Consider the following 23,103-nt stretch of genomic DNA (forward strand, 5'->3'; position numbering starts at 1 on the left):
GGGTCTGAAGTGTTAGGTTACTCAGGGGGACATTGCACACTGAATTTAATTGCTTAATAACTTAGTCAAATGGGTATTTTTTTATGGGAAAGCGAGTAATCACGTCAGTGCTTCTAGGTGTTCAGTGCTTCCTAAACTGATGATGCAGGTCACCTCCTCCCTTCCTAACTGTGCTTCTTTTTGGAGGTTTTGTTAACATAAAAGTCCTGCTGTTTCCATCCAGTCCTCAAATTCATCGTGACTGTCTGTGTGTGAGTCTGAGAATGATGGAGGAGAGCAGGGATGGAGGCCCAGGAACCTGGGCATCACAGCGGGCCCTCTAAGAGCGGTTTGATGGGGTACTGGTGGTACTGGTGTGGGGGTCAGAGATCAACCCCAAAGCCAAGCACCTAGTAGGACCAGAACACTTCCCTCTTGACCGTGTAAGATTTCCTGTGACCCTGCAGGCTTGGCTGAGACTTCGAAGCAGGAGGGAGATGCAAACTTCTCTCCTGGGAAGATGAGCCAGGACTATTTTTTGTCTCGCATCATGTAATAAAACCTCTTTTCTTGGCTGTTTAGGAATCTGACCTTGTAAAGAATTTGCTCGTCCCCCAAGAGGAGACTTTGAAAGGAGCACGGAATGTCCAAGAAGAGATGTCCAGGGCCGTCTCCGTGGGTGACATGCCTGTCCAGCCCGCACCGAGATGACCATGACGGCTTCTAAGCTCCCGGCTGCTTGCCTGTCCTCTGGCCAGAACCCTCCCGCGTCCCTGTGTGCCATGGGCAAAACCTGAAGGGCGGACGGACTTGCTTGGAGCCTGTGTCTCCCCCAGGGCTGCAGTGGCTCTCATAGGACATGACGCCTGGAGATCACGGCCTTTTGTTCTCTTTCAAGTCGAACCAAAGAACGAGCTTCCTCCTCCTCTAGAGCTTTGGCGCCTGCACTTCTGTTGCTATCGCCTGTGCCCTCCTCCTGACCCTCGTCCATCATCACAAGACGTCCTTGCAGCGCCCGGCCCCACCTGCCTGCACCTGCACTCCTGGGGCCTTGCCCATGGCTCGGGGGGCCGGCAAAGCTCCCTGGGCTTCACCATGAGGCCTGGTGCGAACTGCGGCCAGCAGCTGTCACCCGGTGCCGCGCACGGCCCGCGGGGCTGCTGCGTGGGGGCTCCCCATCACAGCTGCCACGAGTGCCCCGGGGAAAACCAAATTGTGTTCCGCGTGGACCGTAAGCAGATGAACTTGCTGGCCGTTCTCCAAGTGAGGGCTGAAGGGAGCGAGAGCTGGGGCGGGTTTTTGCGCCTCAAGAAAGGGAAGCGATGTAGCCTCGTCTTTGGGCTGGTCATCATGACCCTAGTGATGGCCTCCTACATCCTCTCAGGGGCCCACCAAGAGCTGCTCATCTCGTCCCCTTTCCATTACGGAGCCTTCCCCAGCAGCCCCAGCGTAATGGGTGGCGAGAGCCCCAACGACGCCAAGGAGCATCTCCAGCCCCCCGCGGCCAACACCTCCTACGCCAAGGACTACGCCAGCATGAAACTAACCATCAGCAGCATCACTGCCAGGATTGAGTTCACCACCAGGCAGCTCCCTGATGTGGGTGACCTCAGAAAGCAGGAGTCACACGTGAGTAACCTCGCACGAAACTCTCCATTGATTCAAGAAAACAAGTGGGTGTTTCCTTTTCTATCACCGACTTTGGGGAGTGGGAAGAAAATGGTGGGGACACCTCTCAAGTGCAGGGGGGGGCCAATGGCTTGATAGTCTCCGGCTCGTGCCCTGAGAGCTTGTGTCCTGTGCGTGTGGCCCAGCCCCAGCTGCTGGACATTCCGCCGGTCCCTCCAGCCGGAGACAAGGCTGTCTTTGTGGATCTCCATTGCCCTGCTGCTGTTCCCTCCTAATAGTGACTTTTATCTTTGGTGGCCATTTAAATTAATGGCCGTTAAATAGGCAACCCCCTGGTGGTGCAGGGGGTTAGGCACCGCACTATGGAGCAATCCACAGCCTCTGGAGCACGAGTTGGATCCCCCTCCAGCCAGGGAGCTACCCACATGGCGCGGCAGACCTCTCCTGTCTCCCCGCTGCTCCCCTCAGCAGTGTATTTCTGTTCGATTCCCCACTGTCTCTGGTGAATCCTCTCACCCCCCGCCTCTGGCCTGTACCCCAGCTCTTGTATGCATGAATAAAAGCGACAACAAGCTAAGGATTCCCACTGCTGAACTTCACGAGATGGTGCGCGCATGTGTTGGCACAAATGAGCAAAAGCTGGCCGTGGGGGACGGGATTCTCTCTGGACTTTTACCTTCATTCGCTCCATATTTTATTTTTATTCGGGGCTAAGGACAGCCAGACCGGGCTGGTGCCGGCCTCGCCTGGTGCCGGTCACGCAGCCCCTGGCGAGGCGGCGGCGCTGGGCGGGCAACGCAGGCGCCTGGGGTGGGGGGGGCGGTGAGGGGACCCTTTTTGCTCATTTCCCCTCGCGTGTCCCCCTTTTCCCCTCTCGCCGCAGATGTTTTCAGTCATCCCCAGGAAGTTCCTTCCGAACAGCAAGAGCCCCTGCTGGTACGAGGAGTTCACGGGCCGGAACACCACCGACCCGTACCTGACCAACTCCTACGCGCTCTACTCGCGCCGCTTCCGCGCCACGTTCGACGCGCTGCGCAAGGCCTTCTGGGCGCACCTGGCGCATGCGCACGGCCGCCACTTCCGCCTGCGCTGCCTGCCGCGCTTCTACATCATCGGGCAGCCCAAGTGCGGCACCACCGACCTGTACGACCGCCTGCGGCTGCACCCCGAGGTGAAGTTCTCGGCCATCAAAGAGCCGCACTGGTGGACCCGCAAGAGGTTTGGTGAGTGCGCGGCCGCGTGTGCGGGGCCGGGGTGTCACCGCCCCAGAGACCGGGTCCCGGCGCACCCGGGTGAGGCCGCCTGGAGGCACCGAGGGGGCCGGGTGCCCGCTGCTGGGCTGGGTGCTGGGTGCTGGGTGCTGCGTGCCGCGAGGGGCCCGGGCAGGGGGCTGGCGCGAAGGCCCCGTGGGCAGACACCCACAGAGGCCGGACCCTGGCTTGCAACCACCCGGGGGCATTTATTGCGTGCCAGGTGTGTGCACAGCGAGGGATGGGTGCAGACTCTTGTGGGCCCGGCACAGGGGCTGGGGCGGGGGGTGGTAACTGTGGGGTGCCTCATGGACCCCGCAGTGTGTTTGGGGTGTCCACGCCTGGCTCTGTGCTCTTTCCGCTGGAGGAGACAGTAGGAAAACCTCGCTGCCTCCTGCTTACGCAGCCCAGGGCCTGTGCGCACATCCCTGCGTTCATTTACACCTCATTTTTTCCGACCTGCCCACAGAGATATTTCTGGGCAGTCCTCCTGGTAGCACCCCTTTCCCACATGGACCCTCCCTGTCCGTCCCTCCCGCAGGCTGGCTTCTGCTCTCTCCCAGCCGAGCCACCTGCGGCCCTTGGGTCACTGTTTCCTCTCCTTGACCTTTTCCCTTCTGCCAGGGGATGTTTTGGTGACTGGAGCTAAGTGATGACAAATTCCAAAGTCCAGTGTGCGTCCAGGGAGTTTTCTGGGGGAAGGACCGAGGGGACTTAGATGGGAACTGTAGACGATCTCCCCAGCCAAGCCCGAGTTCAGCCAGTTCTCGGTGTGTTTCCTGACAAGGGTGGATTTTAATCCTTTAATGTCTTCCCGGAGGGACGTGTCTGGTAGCCGTGGCTGTGAGGACCGGCGGTTCATATCCTTCCTCATTTGCCAGGTGTCGCCCCCAGACCCAGCTCTCCATTTTGCTAATCAAAACCAGGTCCCGCAGGTGGGGATGAGGGAGGGCCAGGACATGCCTCCGGAAGCCGGTGTCCAGGAGGCCCCTGGATCCTGCTTCAGAGGCTTGGCTCACAGATGTTCTCTCTGCTTCTGTTGCCCTTGGGAGCCATGGTTTGGGGCACTGAGTGGTTAATACATTTGTGAGTGAAATTTACCCACTTCTAAGGCAAGTTTAGGCTGCATGTGGCCAGTGCTGGGATAAGGAGTGGAGGGCCTTCATGTCCCCTGTTGTTTGGACAGAAGGGCCAGCTGCTTGAGGGGACAGGCTAGGAGTTAGAAGCTCAGGAAGGTTCTGGGGGCCTGGGCTTGGAGGATGCCGCTCCTCCAGACAGGCTGCCTTTCCCCCAGTTCTGTTTGATGCAAGGTGTGTGTCTGGGATGCCATGGCTGCCGCCTACTTCAGGTCTCACCTGGTGTGGCGCCCCTGTTACCCAGACCCAAAGTTTGTGGCCTCCGAGTCGACACGTTATAGTTCTTGAGCAGATGGTCTTCCTCTCAGCTGACTACAGCTGAAAGGCATGTTGTTTTCTACCCCTTGAGGCGTGTGGGTGGGTGAAGGAGGGCAGGGGCTTGTAGATACCCGTCCACCCCCTCCAACCCCATGCGGCTACCTGGGCGCACCCTTTGCTGCTATAGCTGGAACCTGGGATCTTTCCACCTCATTCCATCACTCGCAGGAGGCCACCACCCCAGCGTAGCTTTGTCTTCAGAAATTCCGGGTTCTCTGTTCTCATAGGAATTGTCCGCCTGAGAGATGGGCTGCGGGACCGCTACCCCGTGGAAGATTATCTGGACCTCTTTGATCTGGCGGCACACCAGATTCATCAAGGACTGCAGGCCAGCTCTGAGAAGGAGCAGAGCAAGATGAATAAAATCATTATCGGTAAGGTTTCCTTCTGGCAGCCCCCAAGAGGGCTCAGCTCCTGCCCTGGGCCAGGTCAGAGGCCTGTGGCTGGGTACGAAGCCTCTCTTACCCCTGGTGACAGGCTGCCTCCCTCGTCCGGCTTCTGCAAAGCAGAGACAATTAGACTTTCTCATTCGTGGAGACTCAAGTGTGGCTGACATGACTTAAAGTTGCCGTTTCTTTGTTTTTATTTAAATTAAGCAGGCAAACTTGAGTTCTTTTCATGATAGCTGGATCTGAGTCAGTTTGGGTGGGGGAGCAGAGATGCAGTTGATGATTCGTCATCAATTTAATACCTGTGGCCTTTGTAACCCTGGCTGCTGGGACCCGCTGAACTCAGAGGCGGCTTCTCCTGAAATAGCTGCAGCCCTGCCTGTCCTTGGTGACTAATTGCTGCTGAGAAGCCCAGCCTTTGTGGACCTAATGCCTTTAGACTTTCAGAACGAGCTTGTTTGAGAAATAATCATTTGTTTTAAAAATTCACAGAATGTTTTATGAAAAACGTATCTATTTGCTCTTGGTATTGGATTCAGCTTACAAGACATTCATCCACTTACACCTGCTCAAAGCGAGAAATCGAATCGCTTATTTTGTTTAAATTGATTACTGAGGCAGCCCTCGATTTTTTTATTTTCCTCAATCTATTATATTTTGATTCCGCAAGTTCTGTGAATCTATTAGCAACTAAGAGGGTTTGGAATCAACCATTCGAAAGATGATTCTTTACTCATGACTCATGGCTAAGGGGCTGGGCTTGCATGCCTGCACCCCTGTTCATTCATTCATTCATTCACTCATTCATTTTTAGCTCAAGGAAATCAAGTCCTGGGGCCAGAGGAGACCATCCCCGCCCCCATCAGTGTAGATTGGCCACTAGCTGTTTTCTTGCAACATTGGGTCCAAACCACAAGTCTCAGGCATATCTGACGATGACTCTCACATTGTAAGCCTCTAGGAAAAGCTCACGTCCTCATGAAAGAATGAAAAATATGTGTCCCGGGGCCAGGAAGTGGAGCCTAAGACAATAAATGAGACAGGAAAACCTGCGTTTGATTTCCTAATTTTATATACTTCTAGATTTAGAAAGGAAGACCTCTAAAGGCTGATGCACCCACAGGTAGAGTGGGGGAGTTTGAAGGCAGGTGGCCAGCCGATCCGGCCAGCCCTGAGCCATGTGACGGGTCAGCCTGTCTCTGCAACAGTCTGCACAGCTGTGACATGGCTTGTTGGACCGATCTGGCCTGGGCTGCTGCAGAACGCCGACCGGCTCTGCAGGGCTTCCTCTGGCTGGACCCTGGGGGAGGGTGTTGCTCCTCCTCGTGGCCCACCGGCCTGCCTTTCCTCAGTGGCCTGGGCTGAAGACTAGTTGCAGGGCTCCATGGCTGGGTTCTCTAGACACCTAGGAAGGCTCCAACTCTGCTCTTGGCCCCCCTGCTGCCCTGTCATGGGGCTATGTGACATTGAACTTGCAAAATTGGGCTCTGGTTGTTTATTGATTTGGGGGTCTTTCCTTAGCTGGCAAGGTCAAAGAGTGGAGGGCAATTCTCTTATCTGCCCCCAATTCCAAGCGCAGTGGCAAGCACTTGTTAGGCACCAAATGAATGCTTTCTGGGTGGAGAGGTGATGGGTGGCTGGACAGACCGCAGGTGGAGGGACAGATGCCCCATGGTCATGGAACCAGTTCACTCTTGAGATTTGACAAGTTTTCCATACTTCCCTTTCACTGATACTCCTTCATTTGCTGTGAGTAGAATTTTCGAAGGGCCCTGGCTGACTTATCTTTTCTGTATTCTGCGGGATTATTTCTTAAAAAAGAATAAAGACTAGAACAGAGGTGCTCACCTGGGTGTGATCACACAGTTGGTGGAATAAACGGGGCCCTGCTGGCCGCTGCACCCTGCGAACGCTCACCCCTAGTCGAGGGGCTAGGGGTCTGTGGCTGCGATTTCCCCCGAGGAAGTCACTCCAGAATTGTCGTATCGCCTTATGTAAAGTGCCAGGCAGTTGAGTGTATGATGCATTGATTTGCTTTTTCCTCTGAGTCTCTGAAGCCTGCCCTAAAAAATCAGAACTGGTTCAATTAGCTGAGAGAAGGATGTTCAGCTTCTGTCTTGGCCTCACCCCTGTCCTGGAATGGAGGCTGAGCCGTTTCATCCTTCACTCCTGCAGACCGTGATCAATGTCTGCCCTGGCTTCTGCCCCTCTGGTCAGAGCTGTGTGAGTGCCAGCTGCGGGCATGGGGTGGCAGGCGTGCCGGACACAGGCCCGAGACTGCCCACCAGCCTCCCGCTGACCTGCCTCTTCTTGGTCTGGAGCGGGCTCTGGGAATGACGATGTGATTTCGAAAAAGGCCTGATGCCCATTGCATCCGGTCTCATAAGGAGGACCAGCTTCCCCAAATGAGTCCTTTATTCCTGACGCTTTTTTGAAGGAAACTGTTTAGAACATTCTTAGTGGCCCCTTAAAATGCTCCGGAGCTATGCGTGGTGAGCCAAGTGAAACATCGTGAAATTGGGAGACAGAGCTGGGGGAGTTTTTCCCCTCAACTCCGAGCTGGGAGGCGAGGGGAGCTCAGTGTCTCGGGGGCCACCTTGATTGCAGAATGGAGGGGTGGGGGCGTGCCTGGGCTGAGGGTGCTCTTCCTGTGCTCAGCTCGCCCGTCACAGTCACTGTCACAGCCACGGCTGTTTCCGGGGAAGGCAGGGAGTGAGGCTTGGCCCCTCAAGGCAGCGCCAGCCCCCTCACTGCAGCGTCCTGTTTCCAGGGGAGGCCAGTGCTTCCACCATGTGGGACAACAACGCCTGGACCTTCTTCTATGACAACAGCACCGCGGGCGAGCCGCCCTTCCTGACGCAGGACTTCATCCATGCCTTCCAGCCGGACGCCAAGCTCATCGTCATGCTGCGGGACCCCGTGGAGAGGTGAGCCGCTGGAGGCGTTTGTTTAGGGGGCGAAAGAAAAGGCAGTTTTGAAAACCACTCTTCCTTCTCGTCGCAAGCAAGAGTTTGCCTGTTTTTTTTTTTCTTTTTATAAATAAACAAGCTTAACGTGCAATGTCACTGCTATTTCTTATGTAAATGTTATTCTTGGGGCAATCTTCACTGTGTCTAAACAAATTGGGGCTTGTTTCCTAAGTAACTCTGAGCCTGGCCAGTGGGCCTCAGCTTGGGCGGCTTTGACGTGGGGACACTATCTCCCTTGGGTATAGTCGGGACATGAGAAAAATCCAGGAAGAGGGGTGTCAGGGCTCTCCCAGGGTGAGCGCCTAGAATTCCCGTGTCCTGACTGGAGGGATGCCTTTACCCTGGCTGGCTCGGAAAGTGCCATCTCCCGCTTTCCTCGAGAGACCGAAGAAAGGGAAAATGGTGGTGAGGGCTGCTTTGTCCAAGGAGCAGGGGCCGCCAGCGTGGCTGAGGCTGAGGGGGCGGATATGGATGAGACAGGTGCGGGTGACCCGCCGGCGCTGGGCGGTGCTCACTGTGTGACTGACACCCATGGGGCCTCAGAGTCATTTAGTCGCACGCTCCTCTGACCCACCAGGTCAGTGACCCCGGCCTCCAGTCTGGACCATTTCCCCACCAAGATAGCCAGTCCAGCTCGGGACACTGCACGAATGTTCTTCCATTGCTGAGAGTGGGTCTGTCTGCGGGAGGTCCCTGGAGCTGGCCTTCCTTGTGTGGTTCTCCAGCGTGGGGGCCCCTGTGTCTCACTACTGCGGGCTGGCTGCGGGGGAATTACGTCCCCGGCCCCCGGGTGTATGTTCACTCCCTCTAGGTGTGACTTTGACCTTGCTTGGGAGTAGGGTCTTTGCAGATGGACTCAGTGAAGTGAGGTCTCGCTGGATTAGGATGGGCCCTGCTCCACTGGCCAGTGTCCTCAGGAGAGGAGGAAATTGGGCACAGACACGGGGATGTCGAGAGACGGGGAGAGGCCTGGTGAGCAAAGTGAAAGAGACCCTTCCTTGGAGCCCCGGGAGCCCACCCTACTGACCCCGATCCCAGACTTCTGGCCCCCAGGACTGAGAGAAGAGATGCCTGTTGTCCTGAGCTGTGGTTGGTGGGGGTCTGTGATGGCAGCCCTGGGAACTGATCCATCCCGACGCCTTTCTGGCTGGTGTCCTTGTCAGGGACGGCTAGGGCATATGCTGTGGGAATTTCTAAAAACTGTAAGGAAAACTCTCTTAAAGAAACATGTCCCCAGATAACGGTTATTCATATTTTCTTCTAGTCACCTTATCTATGCAGGGGAGTGTGCATGTGTGAGCGTGAGTGTGAACGTGCAGGAAGGCTGTCTGGAGGAGGTGAGGCCAGACTAGGTTTTGTTTTTTTTTTTTTTTTTTATAGAGGCATGCTTTATTTATTTGTTTGCTGGTTTGTTTGTTTGTTTTGTTTATACATGCACTGGGCACAGTCAGAAGCGCGGGAGGGCGAGAGAATTCACCAGAGCCAGAGCGGGGAGCAGAGCAGGCAGAAGGACCGAAGTACACTGCTGAGGGGAGCAGCGGGCGGCAGGAGAGGTCTGCACGCCATGTGGGACCCTCCTCTGGTGGCCGGGGAGCAGCCGGGGATCGAACCGGCGCCGCAGAGGCCGCGCGCAGCTTCGCAACCCAGCGCTCAACCGCTGCGCCACCGGGGAGGCCCCAGACTAGGTTTTGAAGACTGAGTAAGAGTTTGCTGAGTAAACAAAGAAGGAAGGTGGTCCAGGGTAAGAACTTTGGCTGTACGGGGAAGGGTCTCACCTACGCTCACAGGAATGTTGGCAGAATTCAGTCCTCTGGCGCCCAGAAGAAGGGTCCGTTCTTTGGGCTGTTGGCTGGAGGCTGCCCTCCATAGTTAGGCCAGGACCTCGCCATGTGGCTGCCCAGAGGGGCAATGTCTGCTGGACAGAAGGCCAGATCTTTGTCACGTGACCATGAGACGCTCCCCCGTCACTCCCACATTCTGTTGTTAGATGCCGCTTGGGGAGGCTGTCACAGAGCCAAGAAGCGGGGGCCTTGGGGTCCCTCTTAGACGTTACCTACTGTACCTGCTCTCTCTGTCCTCTGCTCTGATCCTGCAAGACCCCAGGCACCAGCCTCACACAGGAGAAGCAGCCAAATCCACGTTCCAGAGTGATCCCCTGCCCAGCATTCCCCGCGCCCCCCGGCCTGAATTTGTGTTCTTGGGTGTTTTCTGCGGGGTTGCTGACAGCAGCAGCTGTTTCATCACTTTTAAAACATTTATAAAAATATGTGACAATAGGAATGTCTTCCTTTTTTAAACCCGTGACTCGTGACCTATCGGAAATGGCTGGCTCGGCCTCGTCCTGGCCGGGAAGGACGGTGAGTGTTGGCTGTTTGGGTCTCTCTTGAAGAAACAAACACTCAGGCCATCGGTCTAGATGGGTCTTGGCCGCCAGCCCTACCGTCCTTCCGCCAGGGAGGCTCCCTGGGTCACCCGGCCCCACTGGGCTTGGACCCAGTTGTTCTTGTCCTTCTACGCGCCGGCTTGGAGAGGCGGGCCGGGGGCGAGGGGAATGTTAGTTTCTGGTCTGAGATTCGCATTTATCTTTTTTCCTTGCCATTGATTACAGGTGGAGGTTTTGGAAATGCTCAAATAGTAATCGGAATGAAGTCCCCTTTGTGTTTCCAGGGAAAGATGTTAACAGTCAGTCAGGCCCTTCATTTTTCTGGGGAAGAACGAAGAGCTGGGGCCGGAGTGGACGGGCTGGTTCTCACGGTCAGAGGGGCCAGCCGGGAATTCTAGTTACAAGTTTCTCTGTAGGAGATAATGACAGTTTGAAATGCAAAGCATTTCTGGGCTAAATTGGCCCAGTTAATTAATTGAAAAGAAGTCCCCAATTACAAGCAGGATTTTTCTTCTTTTAATTCGATCCTTAAGTGGAGAGACGGTTCTTTCCAAGCGCTTGTCCCATCAGCCTCCTGCTTCTTCATCTGTGAGGTGGTTGGGGGGATGGCTCTTAACTCAGTGGCAGTTACAGCCCCAATACATGTGAAAAATGGCCGAAGCTGCTGACCCTCCAACCTGGCTCATCCCTGCGACGCTGGAGCAGATTGTGCGCCGTGTGAGGGTCTTCCCGCCATGCACCTGGGGTTTCTCCGCATGCTGTGCTGGGACGCCTGCTTGGAGTATCGCCTGGTGGGTCCCTCGGGGTTTATGAGGTGCCCAAAGGGTCAGAGAGCTCAGCTCAGAACAGAGGAAGAACTTGATTTTGACCCATGTGCCGTCAGCCCTGGAGCTGGGCAGTAGTTTCTTCATCTGTTATATAATCTGATATTTTAACGACCCTGGCTAAATAATTAATCTATTTATGATATACTAGGGATGGAATGAGGTGCTTAATGAAATGTATCCATTTATTTGTAGTCGGGCATTCAGACAAAAGTCGCAGGAGGGCTAAGCCTGTGGACAGGGTCTGGTTTCATGGATTTCATTCCCCTGCGGGGAGGCGGGTGGTGAGCATCTAGGTGATCGAGACAGCCTTGGGGGACCCGTGGTCTGCATTCACCCCTGCTGCCACTCACTGGATGTGTGACTTTGGGCAAGTTCCTTAACCTCTCTGTGCTTTCTCATTGTTGACATGGGGGATAGCAACCCTATTTCTAGGATTATGAGAATTAAATGATTTATTATACGTAACATTTACGTAGTCTTGGGTAAGTGGGAAAATATTATATAATTATTAGTTAATATTATGTTATTATGTCACAATAGTAGCTAATAATAATAATAATAACCAAGGAGCACTCATTCACCCACTCACTGGTTACTTCTTGAGTGCCCAGATATGCTAGTTATGGAGAGCAAAGTCCTGCCCATCTGCTGTCCTCGAGGCTTGCCTAGAAGAGGGGGTGGGGCTAGCCCCCCATTATGTCCCCTGGTGTTAACTGAGCACCCCTCAAGCCTGGCTCAGGCAGAGCCTCCTTTGAAGTTTGCCAGCAGGTGAGAGGTGTGATGAGTTCACAGGTAAGTTGTGTGGGCCCAGCAGGGTGAGGTCAGCTGTCCAAGTCGCCTGGTTGGAAAGTGGCCAGAGGGATTTAATCCCTGCTCGGTCTGACAGAGGAGCCCAGTTTTCACCCCTGCCTTCCGTCAGCTGCCAGGGTGCAGGAGGTGAAGGGGACAAGCCCTGTGAGAGGTGACAGGGCAGGTCTGGCCAGGAGGGCTAGGGTGTGACTCAGGTCTCAGCCACCGGGGGAATGCTCAGCAGTCTCTGGACCCGGGCTGGTGTAAGCCCTGGGGAGGTGTAAGCTTGGGTAGGGGGCGGCTCCTGGGAGGGACTGGGCTGGAAGCCATGAGCAGGATGATGCCCGCAGCCGGCCCGGTCTTTGTGGTGCTGTGGGCCGGATGGACTCGTCACTTGGCACACGTCAGGGAGAGCAAGACGCCTGCCCAGGGCGGTGCCCACATGTGGCTGGAACTGGGGGCCGGGGGGCTGTTGACTTGCCCTGGACCTTCACTGCAGCCGAGCGTGGGTCTTCAGCCCTCCAAACACCTCGCCTGCTTCCGGTGGCTGGGCGCGGGTGGGCAGCAGAGGGACCCTGCGGGTGCTTTGTGGCAGAGAGAGCGGGCTCCCAGGGTCCCCTGTTTCCCCGTAACACATTTGTACGTGGCTTAAAGAGCTGGCTGTTCCTCGTTGCCACTGGATTAATTATTAATTATTAATACAGAGCATCAAAAGGGGAATTCCGTGAAGTCCCCTGTGGGCAGGAGAAGGAGCAGGAAAAGCCACTGGCAGTATGAAGGTCATGGCGGCAGCCACAGGTCCATTTCCATCCCCCTCCCCCCTCAGGTACCTTTTCTCTGGGGCGCTGGGGGTGTCAGAGGCCCAAGTAGCTGTCTGTAGGAGATTGAGGAGTCTCTAAGCTGCCTGTTCAATCCCAGGCATTTTGCTTCCCCGAGGCTGCCTGGCTGGGTGTCGGTCACCTTCACCTGGGCCTCATGGTGGCCTGACACCCTTTCACAGGACAGAGCCCGGAGCCTCAGGGCGGGCTTGGCCTCAGGCCTCCTGGGGAGACGTGGGGGGCCCTGGCGGTGTCTGGGCCAGGGTGGCTGGGCCTGTGTGAGGGTGTCTCTGAAGCTGTTCAGAGCCGCATCGAGCTTTAGATGGAGAAAAAGCATCCCGCTGAGGTCCCCGTGTGCTAAGCTCTGTTTTTTCTGAGGGGAGAGGTTTGCAAAGTCACCGTCAGTCCTGAGTGTTCCCACATGGGTTGTTTGCTGAGGGCGGTGTGTGGCCAGGGGCCCATGGAGAGGAGGCCCCGCCAGGTCTTGGCCTGTGGATGGTCTGAGGTGAGGCGTGCACCCAGGCAGGGCTGGTGGGGTGCGGGAGGGCTCTGGAGGGGTGTCTGGAGCCAAGTGTGGGTTAGGGACCTCCCACCCCAACCGAGGGGGCTGGTCAGTGTTCCAAAGGAGGGGGTGGTGGCCCTGGCCACACACTGGCCAGCCCTGGAGGCAGTGGTCGGTGAGGGCCACACCCTGGGGCTCTGGCCTGGCTCTGCCACTGCCTGAGCCAGGCAGCGCCCCCTCCTCCGTGCTCCCCTGGGCAGACACCTAGCGCAGGGGCGAGAGCGCTTGTAAGCCAGGTGGCTTGTGGAGAGGAGGGTCCTCGGGGCTGCCTGCGTGGGCCCCTATCCTCCTCTTGGCCAACTTCGGCCAAGGACCGAAGATCAGGCTTGGGAGGGAGCTGAAGGGGCCCGGTGGGCAGGTGGTACAGGACGAGGACATAGCTCTGGCAGCCACTTCGTGCCACGTAGACGACCCTCCACGTGGCTGTGGGACCGTGAGGGCTGGGGTGCCCCCCGTCAGCTGTGTGGCCTCGCATGTGGGAGTTGCCAAGGAGCAGCTGGCCAGGGTGGTGGGAGCTCGGGAAGTGGGGCCACACCCCGTGGGGAGCTGCCAGCCTCCCCGTTGTCTGCCGCATCAGCCTCCGCTTCCGTCCTCTCGGAGCCAGAGAGCAGCCACGGGCGTCAGGCCAGAGCCATGGCGGGCGGAGCCGTGGCACCTGTCCGACTGGGACCTGGCACCTGCCCCACCTCTGGGTGCTTCGGTGGTCTCAGTGACTCCTGATGTGGGCCTTTGGGGACCGACAGGTCAAAAACAGCATAAGGCATGAGAACGTTCTAGAATTAGACTGGTGATGGTTGCACAGCTTTGTGCATTTCCCGAAAATGGCTGGTTCCCTTCAACAGGGTGACTCTCACCATATGTGGGTTAAATCTTAATTTCAAATGACGTGACTGGGAGAGACACCCAGCGCAGGAGAGGCTGCCACCAAGCCGCGCAGCAGCCGGGACTCTCCGGGGCCTCCACATACAGGGAAGGCCAGTGGAGGGGCACATTGTCATTTAAGAATTTCAACTAAAACCTGAGCTCAAAAACTAAACATCTAAAGCCCTAAAAATCGTTAAAACAGCTCTTGCAGGAAGCAGTGAATTTTAACTACAAGTGATAGAGGACCATGGTGGGGCCTGGCTCTACGCTGGGTACCTGGAGGTCGATTTGCGGTCGCTGGAATTTTCCTGGCTGCCCGACACGCTGTTCCGTACACACGTCTGCCCCCGACCGCGCCGGTGAAGTGGCTGTGCTGGTTGTGGTGTCTGCGTGCTGCGCTGCTACGTGCCCGTGCCGTGCCAGTCTCCCGTCAGGCCCTCAGCACTTTGGCAGCAGAACTGACTCTCCTTCCAAGTCGCTCTGCACCTAAAACAATAAAAACATCAAAACAACAAAATCCCGACTCTCAGCTCAGCGCCAGCACCGCACCTAGTCAGCTGAGCTCCATGGGCTTTGGGGTCAGGCTGGTGGGGTGTCTTGGGCCCCAGCCCAAAGCCCCTGGTCTGTGTGGCCGTGGGAGCCCCCCGAGTCGGGTGATGGCCGTAAATAGCCCCCAGGGCGGTCATGAGCAGGGAGAGCCCCATGTGGGGGTGGCCGTGTTGGGGGTGGAAGTGGAGAGGATTCAGGAGCTACACACCCCTCCTGCGAGCCTGGCAGGGCCCCCCCTGCGCAGTGCTGCTCCTATTTTGCAGCGGCCTGTAGGCCCCCCTCTGCTGGCTCAGTTTCAGGCCCACGCCCCATCAGTGTTGTTGAATCAACTCGATGGCCGCGGGGTCAGATTTTACTGGGCTTTCAGGCTCCCCGGGGGCCGGCCCTCTGTCCCTTGGGAAGAGACACAGTCCCTCCAGATCCCTTTCAGGGACACCGGGTTGAAGGAACCCCCCGTCGCCCAACACATCCAGTTCTGCTCCCACCAGTGTTGGGGTCTCAGGATGGGGTTCCCAGGAAAAGAACCCTGCCGAGCCTCTGAGCTCAGGCCCACGGTCACGGCTGCCCCAGCAACCTTCCAAAATAACCGCAGTACAGAAGGCCTGGAATGCGTTCGGGCTTATATTTGGAATTGCTGTTGGAAACAGTCCTGGCCAAATGCAACGCCCATCTGTTCAGGATGGTTTGAGAGTAAGAAAATGAGGTGGTTTAGCAGGAGGGAGCCGGGCAGCCATGAAACTCGGGTCTGGGAGGGTGTCGGGGCTGTACACTGCCCAGGGCCCTGTGTCTCCTCCAGCCTCTGCTGCTCTTCCTGTCCTTAAGTGGACTGCCCCAGCTGGAGATGTTTTCCCTTGTATCAGAGCAGTCTTTTTTACCAAACCTTCTATTCACTAGTCAGTCCCTCAGGGGAAGGGGACGGGTCTATCAGGCCTGGACAGCCTCTTCGCATTGAAGCTGACATCCTTCCTGCTGAGTCTTGCTCCCCCAGGTGGAACTGCTCCCCCCCATACCTTTTGGCTGTTGTTGCCAAAGGCAAACAACCTTTGGGGCCCTGACCTGCCAGGGTAAAGCAGAGTGACACCCTCCCACATTTTCAATGTCATACTTCTATTAATGCATCCTGAGTTTGCAGCAGTGTCCCTGTCGTTCTGTCATGATTCATTGAGAGCTCATGTCAACTAAATAAATCCCTTCTGCATTTTCCATGTTGGCCTCTGACCCCCACTTCCTGATTGTCCAGTTGATTTTAAAGACTAAAATTTACATTTCAATTTTTTCACACAGTGTGCCTGCTTCAGCTTTTTGAGGCCCAAGTGGATAAGTAGTCTTGATATATTTGCTGTCTCCCTTGACTTTTTCTGAATGGTTTTAATACGTCCGGCTTTTTACTCATCCAAGGTTACTGCCTGAGTCTTTTTCTCCAGAGAGTGGTTGTGGGGTTTGTGGGGGTTGTGGCATTGCTCCGAGAAGACATTTTTATAAAGCCTTAGCTTAATTCTTTGGGGGGACCTGAACAGTGCTCCCTGAAAGGAAGAAGCTGATAACAAAGGTCCCCTCTGGGGGTTGTGACTGTCAGTCAGGACGGATGGGGAGATTTATCCAGAGACTCGAGGTGAGAAGTTTGCTTACTACTCTGCTGTATTTTATTTTTTATTTATCTGATGGCAGAAAAATAAATATTCCATGGTGTAAAAAATCTATGCTGTCGAAAGTACAATAAAATTTTTTTTTGCAGAGAATTAAAATAAGCAAAACAGTCATGATTCTGCCACTTTTCACAGACAGGGAAGGCAGGGCAGGGGGCCAGGGCTCTGGGGTGAGGGCAGACCGGAGGGGTGTTGCAGGTGGAAAATTACTGAGAGCAGTGTCAGAGTTAGGGGGACTCTGGCTCAACTGAGGGTGAGGCGGGGAAGGAACCCCATCAGATCTTGAGGGTGCATGAATCTGGCTCCCGGGTTGCTAGGAAGCCATGTTCTGCCAGAAAAATTCTCGCAGGATTTTTGTTAAAATACAAAGACAGACACTCGTGTTCAGAAGTTCGGTCACGGAGACTCTGTCAGTTCCTGGATGGAAATGTCGTTACATGCATGTGATCCGTGTGAGCAGATCCGGGGAGCACACGCGTAGTGGGGTATTTCTAAATCGGGTTAAAAATAGGTCCTCACCACCGTTGAAAGATACATCCCACACGTGTGTATTTTTCAGCATCCCAACGGCCATGGGCAGGCCCGGGACGCTGGTGGGGGCTGCGAGACTGTGAAAGGGGCAGATCTGCTTGTTATTGTTGCTTCCAGGGGTGGAGAGAGGGTCCGGGAGGAACATAAAATTGTCATGGCCTCTCTTGCTACAATGTTTGTGATCTGGTGTCAGCCCGAAGCCTCCTGCTCTGTGTGTGTCTGGGGCCAGGGTGGACTCAGCGCAGAAGAGCCGAGCTGTGAGGGGAGGTGGAAGTGGCTGTCTGCAGAGGAACAAAGGAAAATGGTTGTATTTGAATGAACAAAACCAGATACTGTAGCTGCACGTTGGTTGGTTTTCACTGTCACCCAAATGGCGCAATTTCACCTTTGCGGGTGGCAAAACTAACCGTGTCCTTCGTCCCCAGGTTGTACTCAGACTACCTCTACTTTGCAAGTTCCAATAAATCAGCGGATGACTTCCACGAGAAGGTGACGGAGGCGCTGCAGCTGTTCGAGAGCTGCGTGCTGGACTACTCGCTGCGCGCCTGCGTCTACAACAACACCCTCAACAACGCCATGCCTGTGAGTTTCCGGGGAGCCCCGCCCCCCACATCGGCTACTCCGTGGTTGTTATGCAAGTGGCATCGTGGGCTGGATTTAGCATATAAACACAGAGCCGCATTTGATGTGCAGATGCCTCTCCCCACGCCTTTCAGGGTGTCGAATGCAAAAACAAATGTTCCTGGGTGTAAAAACTGTAAAAGCGGATGGGCCCTCTCAGCTGGCGCCCTGCTTTCTTCCCTGCTAATCGCTCCTGGTGACAATGCTCGCGCCTCCTCTTCCAGAGAATGAAGGCTCATTTAGGAAGATTGCCATTTAGCGGGGCTCAGAACACCCCTGGCAGTTGGCAGCGGCGAGGACACGGACCCTCCAATTGCTTTAAGAGCATCTTTCTCAGATGGGGGCTTGTTCTGTGGTTTGAAAATGACCCCCGTGACTTGGAGTGCTTCTTCGCAGGGTCTCCCCGGGGAAAGCTTTTCATGGACCCCTTTTCTTTTTTCTTGCTTTCCTTCAAGAATATAGCTGTCTGTGTCTTGCCTTTTCATATGCAAAAGCAGCCGTTCATGGTGACTTCGGCTGGGCTCAGCTGAGGGCTGGTTTTCTAACCAGAAGCTCCCTGGGTTGCTGAAGGGCCTTTCTTTTCAGCAGGTTTGGTGGGCGGGGAGGCCGGTGCCGGCACGTCACGTGGAAGCGGGAGTAGGTGTGCTTGAGGCAGAGGCGAGGGGACTTCCAGCTGTGGTGGGGCTCGAGGTCGAGAGGTTTTGCTTCCTCTGCCTTGTCATCAAGCCGTTTTACCTAGAAGGTGGGATGTGGAGGAAGCAGGTACGATGCAGGTTGTCCTGCCAGAGTGTGTCGTCTGGGGGGAGAGACACAAATGGGCTTAAACACAGGGTCCGCGTCCACACGGGTGGGAGGGGTGGGCTTTGCACGCGGACAGCTGGCGACAGTGGTGAGGGCTGCATTCCCAGCAGGCGTCCACGGGCTGTGTGACCGCCACCGTTTCAACTTCCACAAGAAGCTTCAGTGTGATGTGGGCATTAATGTCGCTTCGCGGGCTGTTGTGAGGATTCGGGAGGGATGGCCGGTTCCCCTGGAGTGCGGGGAGAGCCAGCCTTTCCCTCCACCGGCTGAGGGTCTGTCTGGGGCCTTGAGAGTCGCCTGGCAGGAGACAGGTGGGAGAAACACAGACGTTTATTGCCAGGTGCACCTGCACGCTCGGGGCGCAGAGAGGAGTAGCTCAGCGGGGAGTCAGGACCCCGCTTCCGTGGCGTCCTGACAGCACCGGGCGTTGTGATCAGCCACAGACAAGGGGGAGGGACGCTGAGTTTCTTGGGCAGCAGATTGTGGAGAGGGGAATATCCGGGGGAGCCGGAAGGGACGGGCCGGTCTTGGCGAGGCCCGTCCTGTTGAGTCCTCTAGTGCTGCGCCCGGCCGAGACTTGTCTCTGGGGATTAACTTGTGTCCTTTCTGGTGGGGAGGGCGGTGGGGACACCCTTGCAGTTTTAGGTCCTTTCAGGCAGACGGGGGAGGGCAGAGACTCTCCTCAAACACTTTCAGCTGAAAATAGCCCCGTGCCAAGGAGGCATGTTTGGGGTTGCGGGGTCTGCCCCTCCACGCATTCCTGCGTCTGTGCCTGGTGCTGCGACTTGGGCCTTGGTGGCGACAGGCTTTGTCTCGTGCCTGATGCAGCCCAGCCCTGGTGGGAGGAGAGGTGGGCAGCGGCTGCCCCTCAGTGGAGCCCCCCCCCATCACATTGCGGGGGCTTCCTGGGAGTGGTGAGGTCGGCGCTGGGGCGTCGTGGGTGGGTCTCCCAGGGCTGTGGAAGAGGGCCCCCCTTGGCTGGAACCGCTGATCTCAAGGCTTCGCTCAGCTCTCACGAGCACTGATGTTTTCTGGTCTTCAGTGCATGGGGCCCTCCCCCTAAACACCCTCTTGTCTTCATTCCATTTGGCGTCTCTGGGCTGGTGGTTTTTCTTCCTCCACCTCCTCCTGCTCGATTGAAAAAATAATGAAATGGACAGAGAGCAGTGAGAGAGGAGACTAGCGAGCGGCTGCACGTTCTGTCCGTGCTTGTCGGACGCTTCTTCGTCTTGTTATGTCTGTTTTCTGGCAGGGTCAGTGCCCAGGCCGGTTGGGAAGGCCCAGGGAAGGGCCCTGGTCCCTGCCCTTGAGGAGGTCAAGGTCGAGCTGGGGAGGGGGATAGAAAATAAGATGCAGGAATTTTACCTAAAGAAGTGAGACAGCGGGGGAGCCCCTCATGGTCACAGGTGGCCTGGGGGTGGGGGATGTCGAGGCAGACGGAGGACTTTCCTCCAGCAGAGCAAGAGGCAGGAGTGGGGAGGGTTCGCCAGATGCTGGGGGTGCCTGAGCTAAGGGAGCCCGAAGTGGGGTGTGGGGGGAGAAGGCTTGGTGGCCATGACTGGGCGAGTAGGAGACCGTGAATGGAGCTGGGACCTGAGGACTTGGGGAGAGTTGGGGCAGGGCAGGAGCCCTGGAGATGGGGTTCAGGGCAGAGCGGAGAGGCCTGCTCTCTCCTGAGCTTTGCCAAGAGTTCCAGGCTGACTGTAAAGCTGGGGGGCTCTCCGCAAGGCTGCTCTCATTTCTGACACCATCTATTCGTTGGGGATTCCCCAACCACCCACTGGTGCCGTCTCTCACTAGACAGAACACCCCAAAGGTTATTACACTCAGTGTTAGGGTTCACCCCGGACACAAAACCAGCCAAGGGAGGAGCTCACGGGGCCCGGAAGTCATACCGTCCTGGTGAGGCCTGGCCGTGCTGACCCTCCCTACTCCCCAGGTGTGACCATGGTACCTGAGTAAATTGTCAGCCAGGGACGCCCCAGCTCTGAGGTTTGGGTGGCCAAGCCTCTGGGGTCCTGAGTATTCATTGGGGCTCAATCACTTAATACCCAGGTGACTGACCTTCATGTCCAGCCCCTGCTGGAGGTCAGGCCAACACTGGAAGTCCAAAGCTCACCTCGTTAGACTGTCCATCAGCCTGACCCCCTGCAAAGGTAGTCTTATCAGGCAGGACAGCCCAGGTGCCTAGAGGCCTCCTCCCGGGAGCTGAGGCTGAAGGTCAGACTGCTGGTGAGCTGGTCAGTTCTTCCTGCCAGATGGCCAGGCTCGCAGTCTGGCATGATGGAGGCAGCAGAGGGACAAGGATCCAGCACACGTGGGCAGCAAGGAGGGCTCCACACAGCACTGCCTGCATTGAGGTGCACATACCTGTGGTCACGGACAGCCATGTGGCCCAGGTGCTCGGGGTACCTCGCCTGGCTTATCTCCTGGCGTCTGCTGGTGTTTGCACGGCTGTCGTGTGCTGGGCAGGAGCAGAGACGGCAGGAGTTGGTGGGGGGTCTGGGCCTCACCTTCATCAGTCCTCCCTGAGATGGGAGCCTCCTTGGGGCTCCTGCAGCGCAGCGGCGAGGACTGAAGGCCGCCTTGAGTGTGGCTTCACCGTCAGCAAGAAGCGAAACAGGTGGTGTTTAGAACCCAACTTCCGAGGGCCGTCGTCAGCTGGGGCACCCCGGGTGGGATCGCCTCTTGCAGTATTGGGGTGTCGCTCCTGAAATAATGCGCCTTCTCCTTTGCCCAGGTGAGGCTCCAGGTGGGCCTGTACGCCGTGTACCTCTTGGACTGGCTCACCGTGTTTAATAAAGAGCAGTTCCTCATCCTCCGCCTGGAAGACCACGCGTCCAGCGTCAAGTACACCATGCACAGGGTCTTCCAGTTTCTCAACCTCGGTATGACCTCACTGGAGCCGGGGAGCAGGGCCTGGGCTCGGGGACAGTGGCCCCCAGACTGCGTGCAGGCGCCGGAGCCGGTGGACACAGCCGAGTGGGAGGCTGTTCAGCAGCTTGTGAGCCAGTACCGGGGGCATGTGGGGCCCAGCCCCGCAGCGAGGGGTCCCCTGCAGGGGGACACAGAGGGACTCCGTGGCTCAAAGGCCCAATAACTGGTGGAATGACAGGGGAAGGCGGACATTGTCATGACGATGGGCTCCAGTCTCACAGAAGTTCACCCGGAAGGAAATGGCTGTGAGCCTTAAGGCTGGGCAGGGGTTCGGGGGCGGCTGCAGCAGTCCTGGGAGGCTGTTGGACATGGAGGAGGGAATGGGCAGGTCACTGTATTGTCTCCGTGGTGACCCTTGGGGTAGTAGCTGATCACACTCCTGGGCCTCTGGGGAGGGGCGCCTGCCTGCAACTGAGGACGCCATTGCCTGGAGGCCGGGGAGGCCCCGGTGGGAGCCTCTGGGCACGGTGACAACCAGTGGCGGTGTCTCCTGGGCCCAGGGGCCGCCAGGTGCATGCGGCTCCCAAAGCAGAGCTGGAATGGCTGGAGGGGAGCCCACCGTCCTTCCCGGGGTGCCCCAGCTCTGATTTGCTCCCCTGGGCATTTTGGCAGTTGAATATTTCTTGATCTTTCCCCCACCACTGCTTTCCTTTTCCCTTTCCTTGGAGAGCTCGTCACGTGATGGAGCGTGATCTCTTTTCCCTTCTGAGGGCTTAGAACCATTTTTCTGTGATTCGGCCACCTGCAGAGGCGGTCACGCTAATCAGCTCGTCTTCATCCCAGAGACGGACTCTTCCTCCCGTGCGCAGAACCGCCGCGCGCCGGGATGTGGCGGTTCTGTATTCTCCCCGGACGCCTTGGGGGAGCCAGTGAAAGGCTGGGCATGCAGGTGGCAGCTTCAGGGCGGCCCTGCTGGCTCGTTCCCCAGCCTCTGCCCGCTGGAGTCTGCTGCCGGGGGAGCTCCGGCAGTGGGCCACAGGCCCTTTGCATCAGCTCTTTGGAGGAGAAACCTTGGTAGCAGGTTCCATCTGCTGCTGCTCAGTACACGGGCTGTGCCCGGCAGGCTGCGTGGTGAGCCAGGGACAGGCTGCCAGCCGCGCTAAGGGCAGATGGAAAGGAAGCCATGAAGGGAGGCTCAGGGCGCACTGCTGGGGAGTCCTGCGAGCGTGGCAGGCGACATGCACGCTGGCGTAGCCTCTGCTGTTCGTGATGCCGTTTCTGTCTCGCATGGATGCAGCCAAAGCATTTTAGTCTCTGAACATCTTCTCCAGGGAAACCCCTGTCTCAACACAGCTTGGTGGGGAGGGGGCCAAGTTCCTCTTGCTTCCCGACAGGCCTCCTGCCTCACGGGAAGATTGTCTTCTTTTCATTCCAGGGCCCTTAAGTGAGAAGCAAGAGGCCTTGATGACCAAGAGCCCCGCCTCCAACGCCCGGCGCCCCGAGGATAGGAACCTGGGGCCCATGTGGCCAGTCACACAGAAGATCCTGCAGGACTTCTACGGCCCCTTCAACACTCGACTGGCACAGGTGCTCGCCGACGAGGCGTTCGCGTGGAAGAAGACCTGAGGCGGGAGCTCCTCCGTCCGCGCCCACCCGCTGTCCGTCATCACCAGGCTCTCCAGGCCTCTCTTTGTGGGGCACCGATGTACGTGCAGCGAGGAGAAACCCCAGGATTCGAGTCTTCCTTCCCGCCGGGCGTCTGTTACAAGCACTCAGAATCTGTGATGTTCCAGAGCCTGCGGCCAGCCCTTCTCGGAGCTTCCCGCCTGAGCCCTTGGAAGCCCACGACCAGAGCCCCGTGGCCAGGTGGGGGGCCGCCACGGGCTGGGCTGCCCTGGGTTCATGGGAAGCATCATGGGGGCAGTGCCTCACCTGCTTCCAGGACAGCCTGAGTCTGGGGTGGATGGCGCTGGGACCGCATGAGCTCCCTGGAGGTGAGCCCGGACCTGACACTTCACACTCAGTTTGGAGACCCCCTTGTTCAGAGCACTAACCCCGTTGGGGGCAGAGAATGGGAACAGAGGCCCTTTTCTCCCCCTTTGACTCCAAAGTCAGCCCTTTGGTCTACTCAGATATAAACCGTGTTCCCTGCACTGCTCACCAGA

General features: G+C 56.9%; 1 protein-coding gene across 1 annotated transcript; it reads left to right on the forward strand.

The window, feature by feature from the left end:
• Positions 1 to 1,074: 1,074 nt before the first annotated feature.
• Positions 1,075 to 22,564, forward strand: CHST15 (carbohydrate sulfotransferase 15; the record flags this gene model as incomplete). Its single annotated transcript, XM_084244532.1, has 7 exons — positions 1,075 to 1,608; positions 2,492 to 2,831; positions 4,540 to 4,686; positions 7,472 to 7,628; positions 17,065 to 17,221; positions 20,802 to 20,949; positions 22,374 to 22,564. The coding sequence occupies 7 exons, from the start codon at positions 1,075 to 1,077 to the stop codon at positions 22,562 to 22,564; spliced, it is 1,674 nt and encodes a 557-aa protein (XP_084100658.1).
• Between the last annotated feature and the right edge of the window lie 539 nt (positions 22,565 to 23,103).

The sequence above is a fragment of the Talpa europaea genome (assembly GCF_964194135.1).
Source record: "Talpa europaea genome assembly, chromosome: 10".
Lineage (NCBI taxonomy): Eukaryota > Metazoa > Chordata > Mammalia > Eulipotyphla > Talpidae > Talpa > Talpa europaea.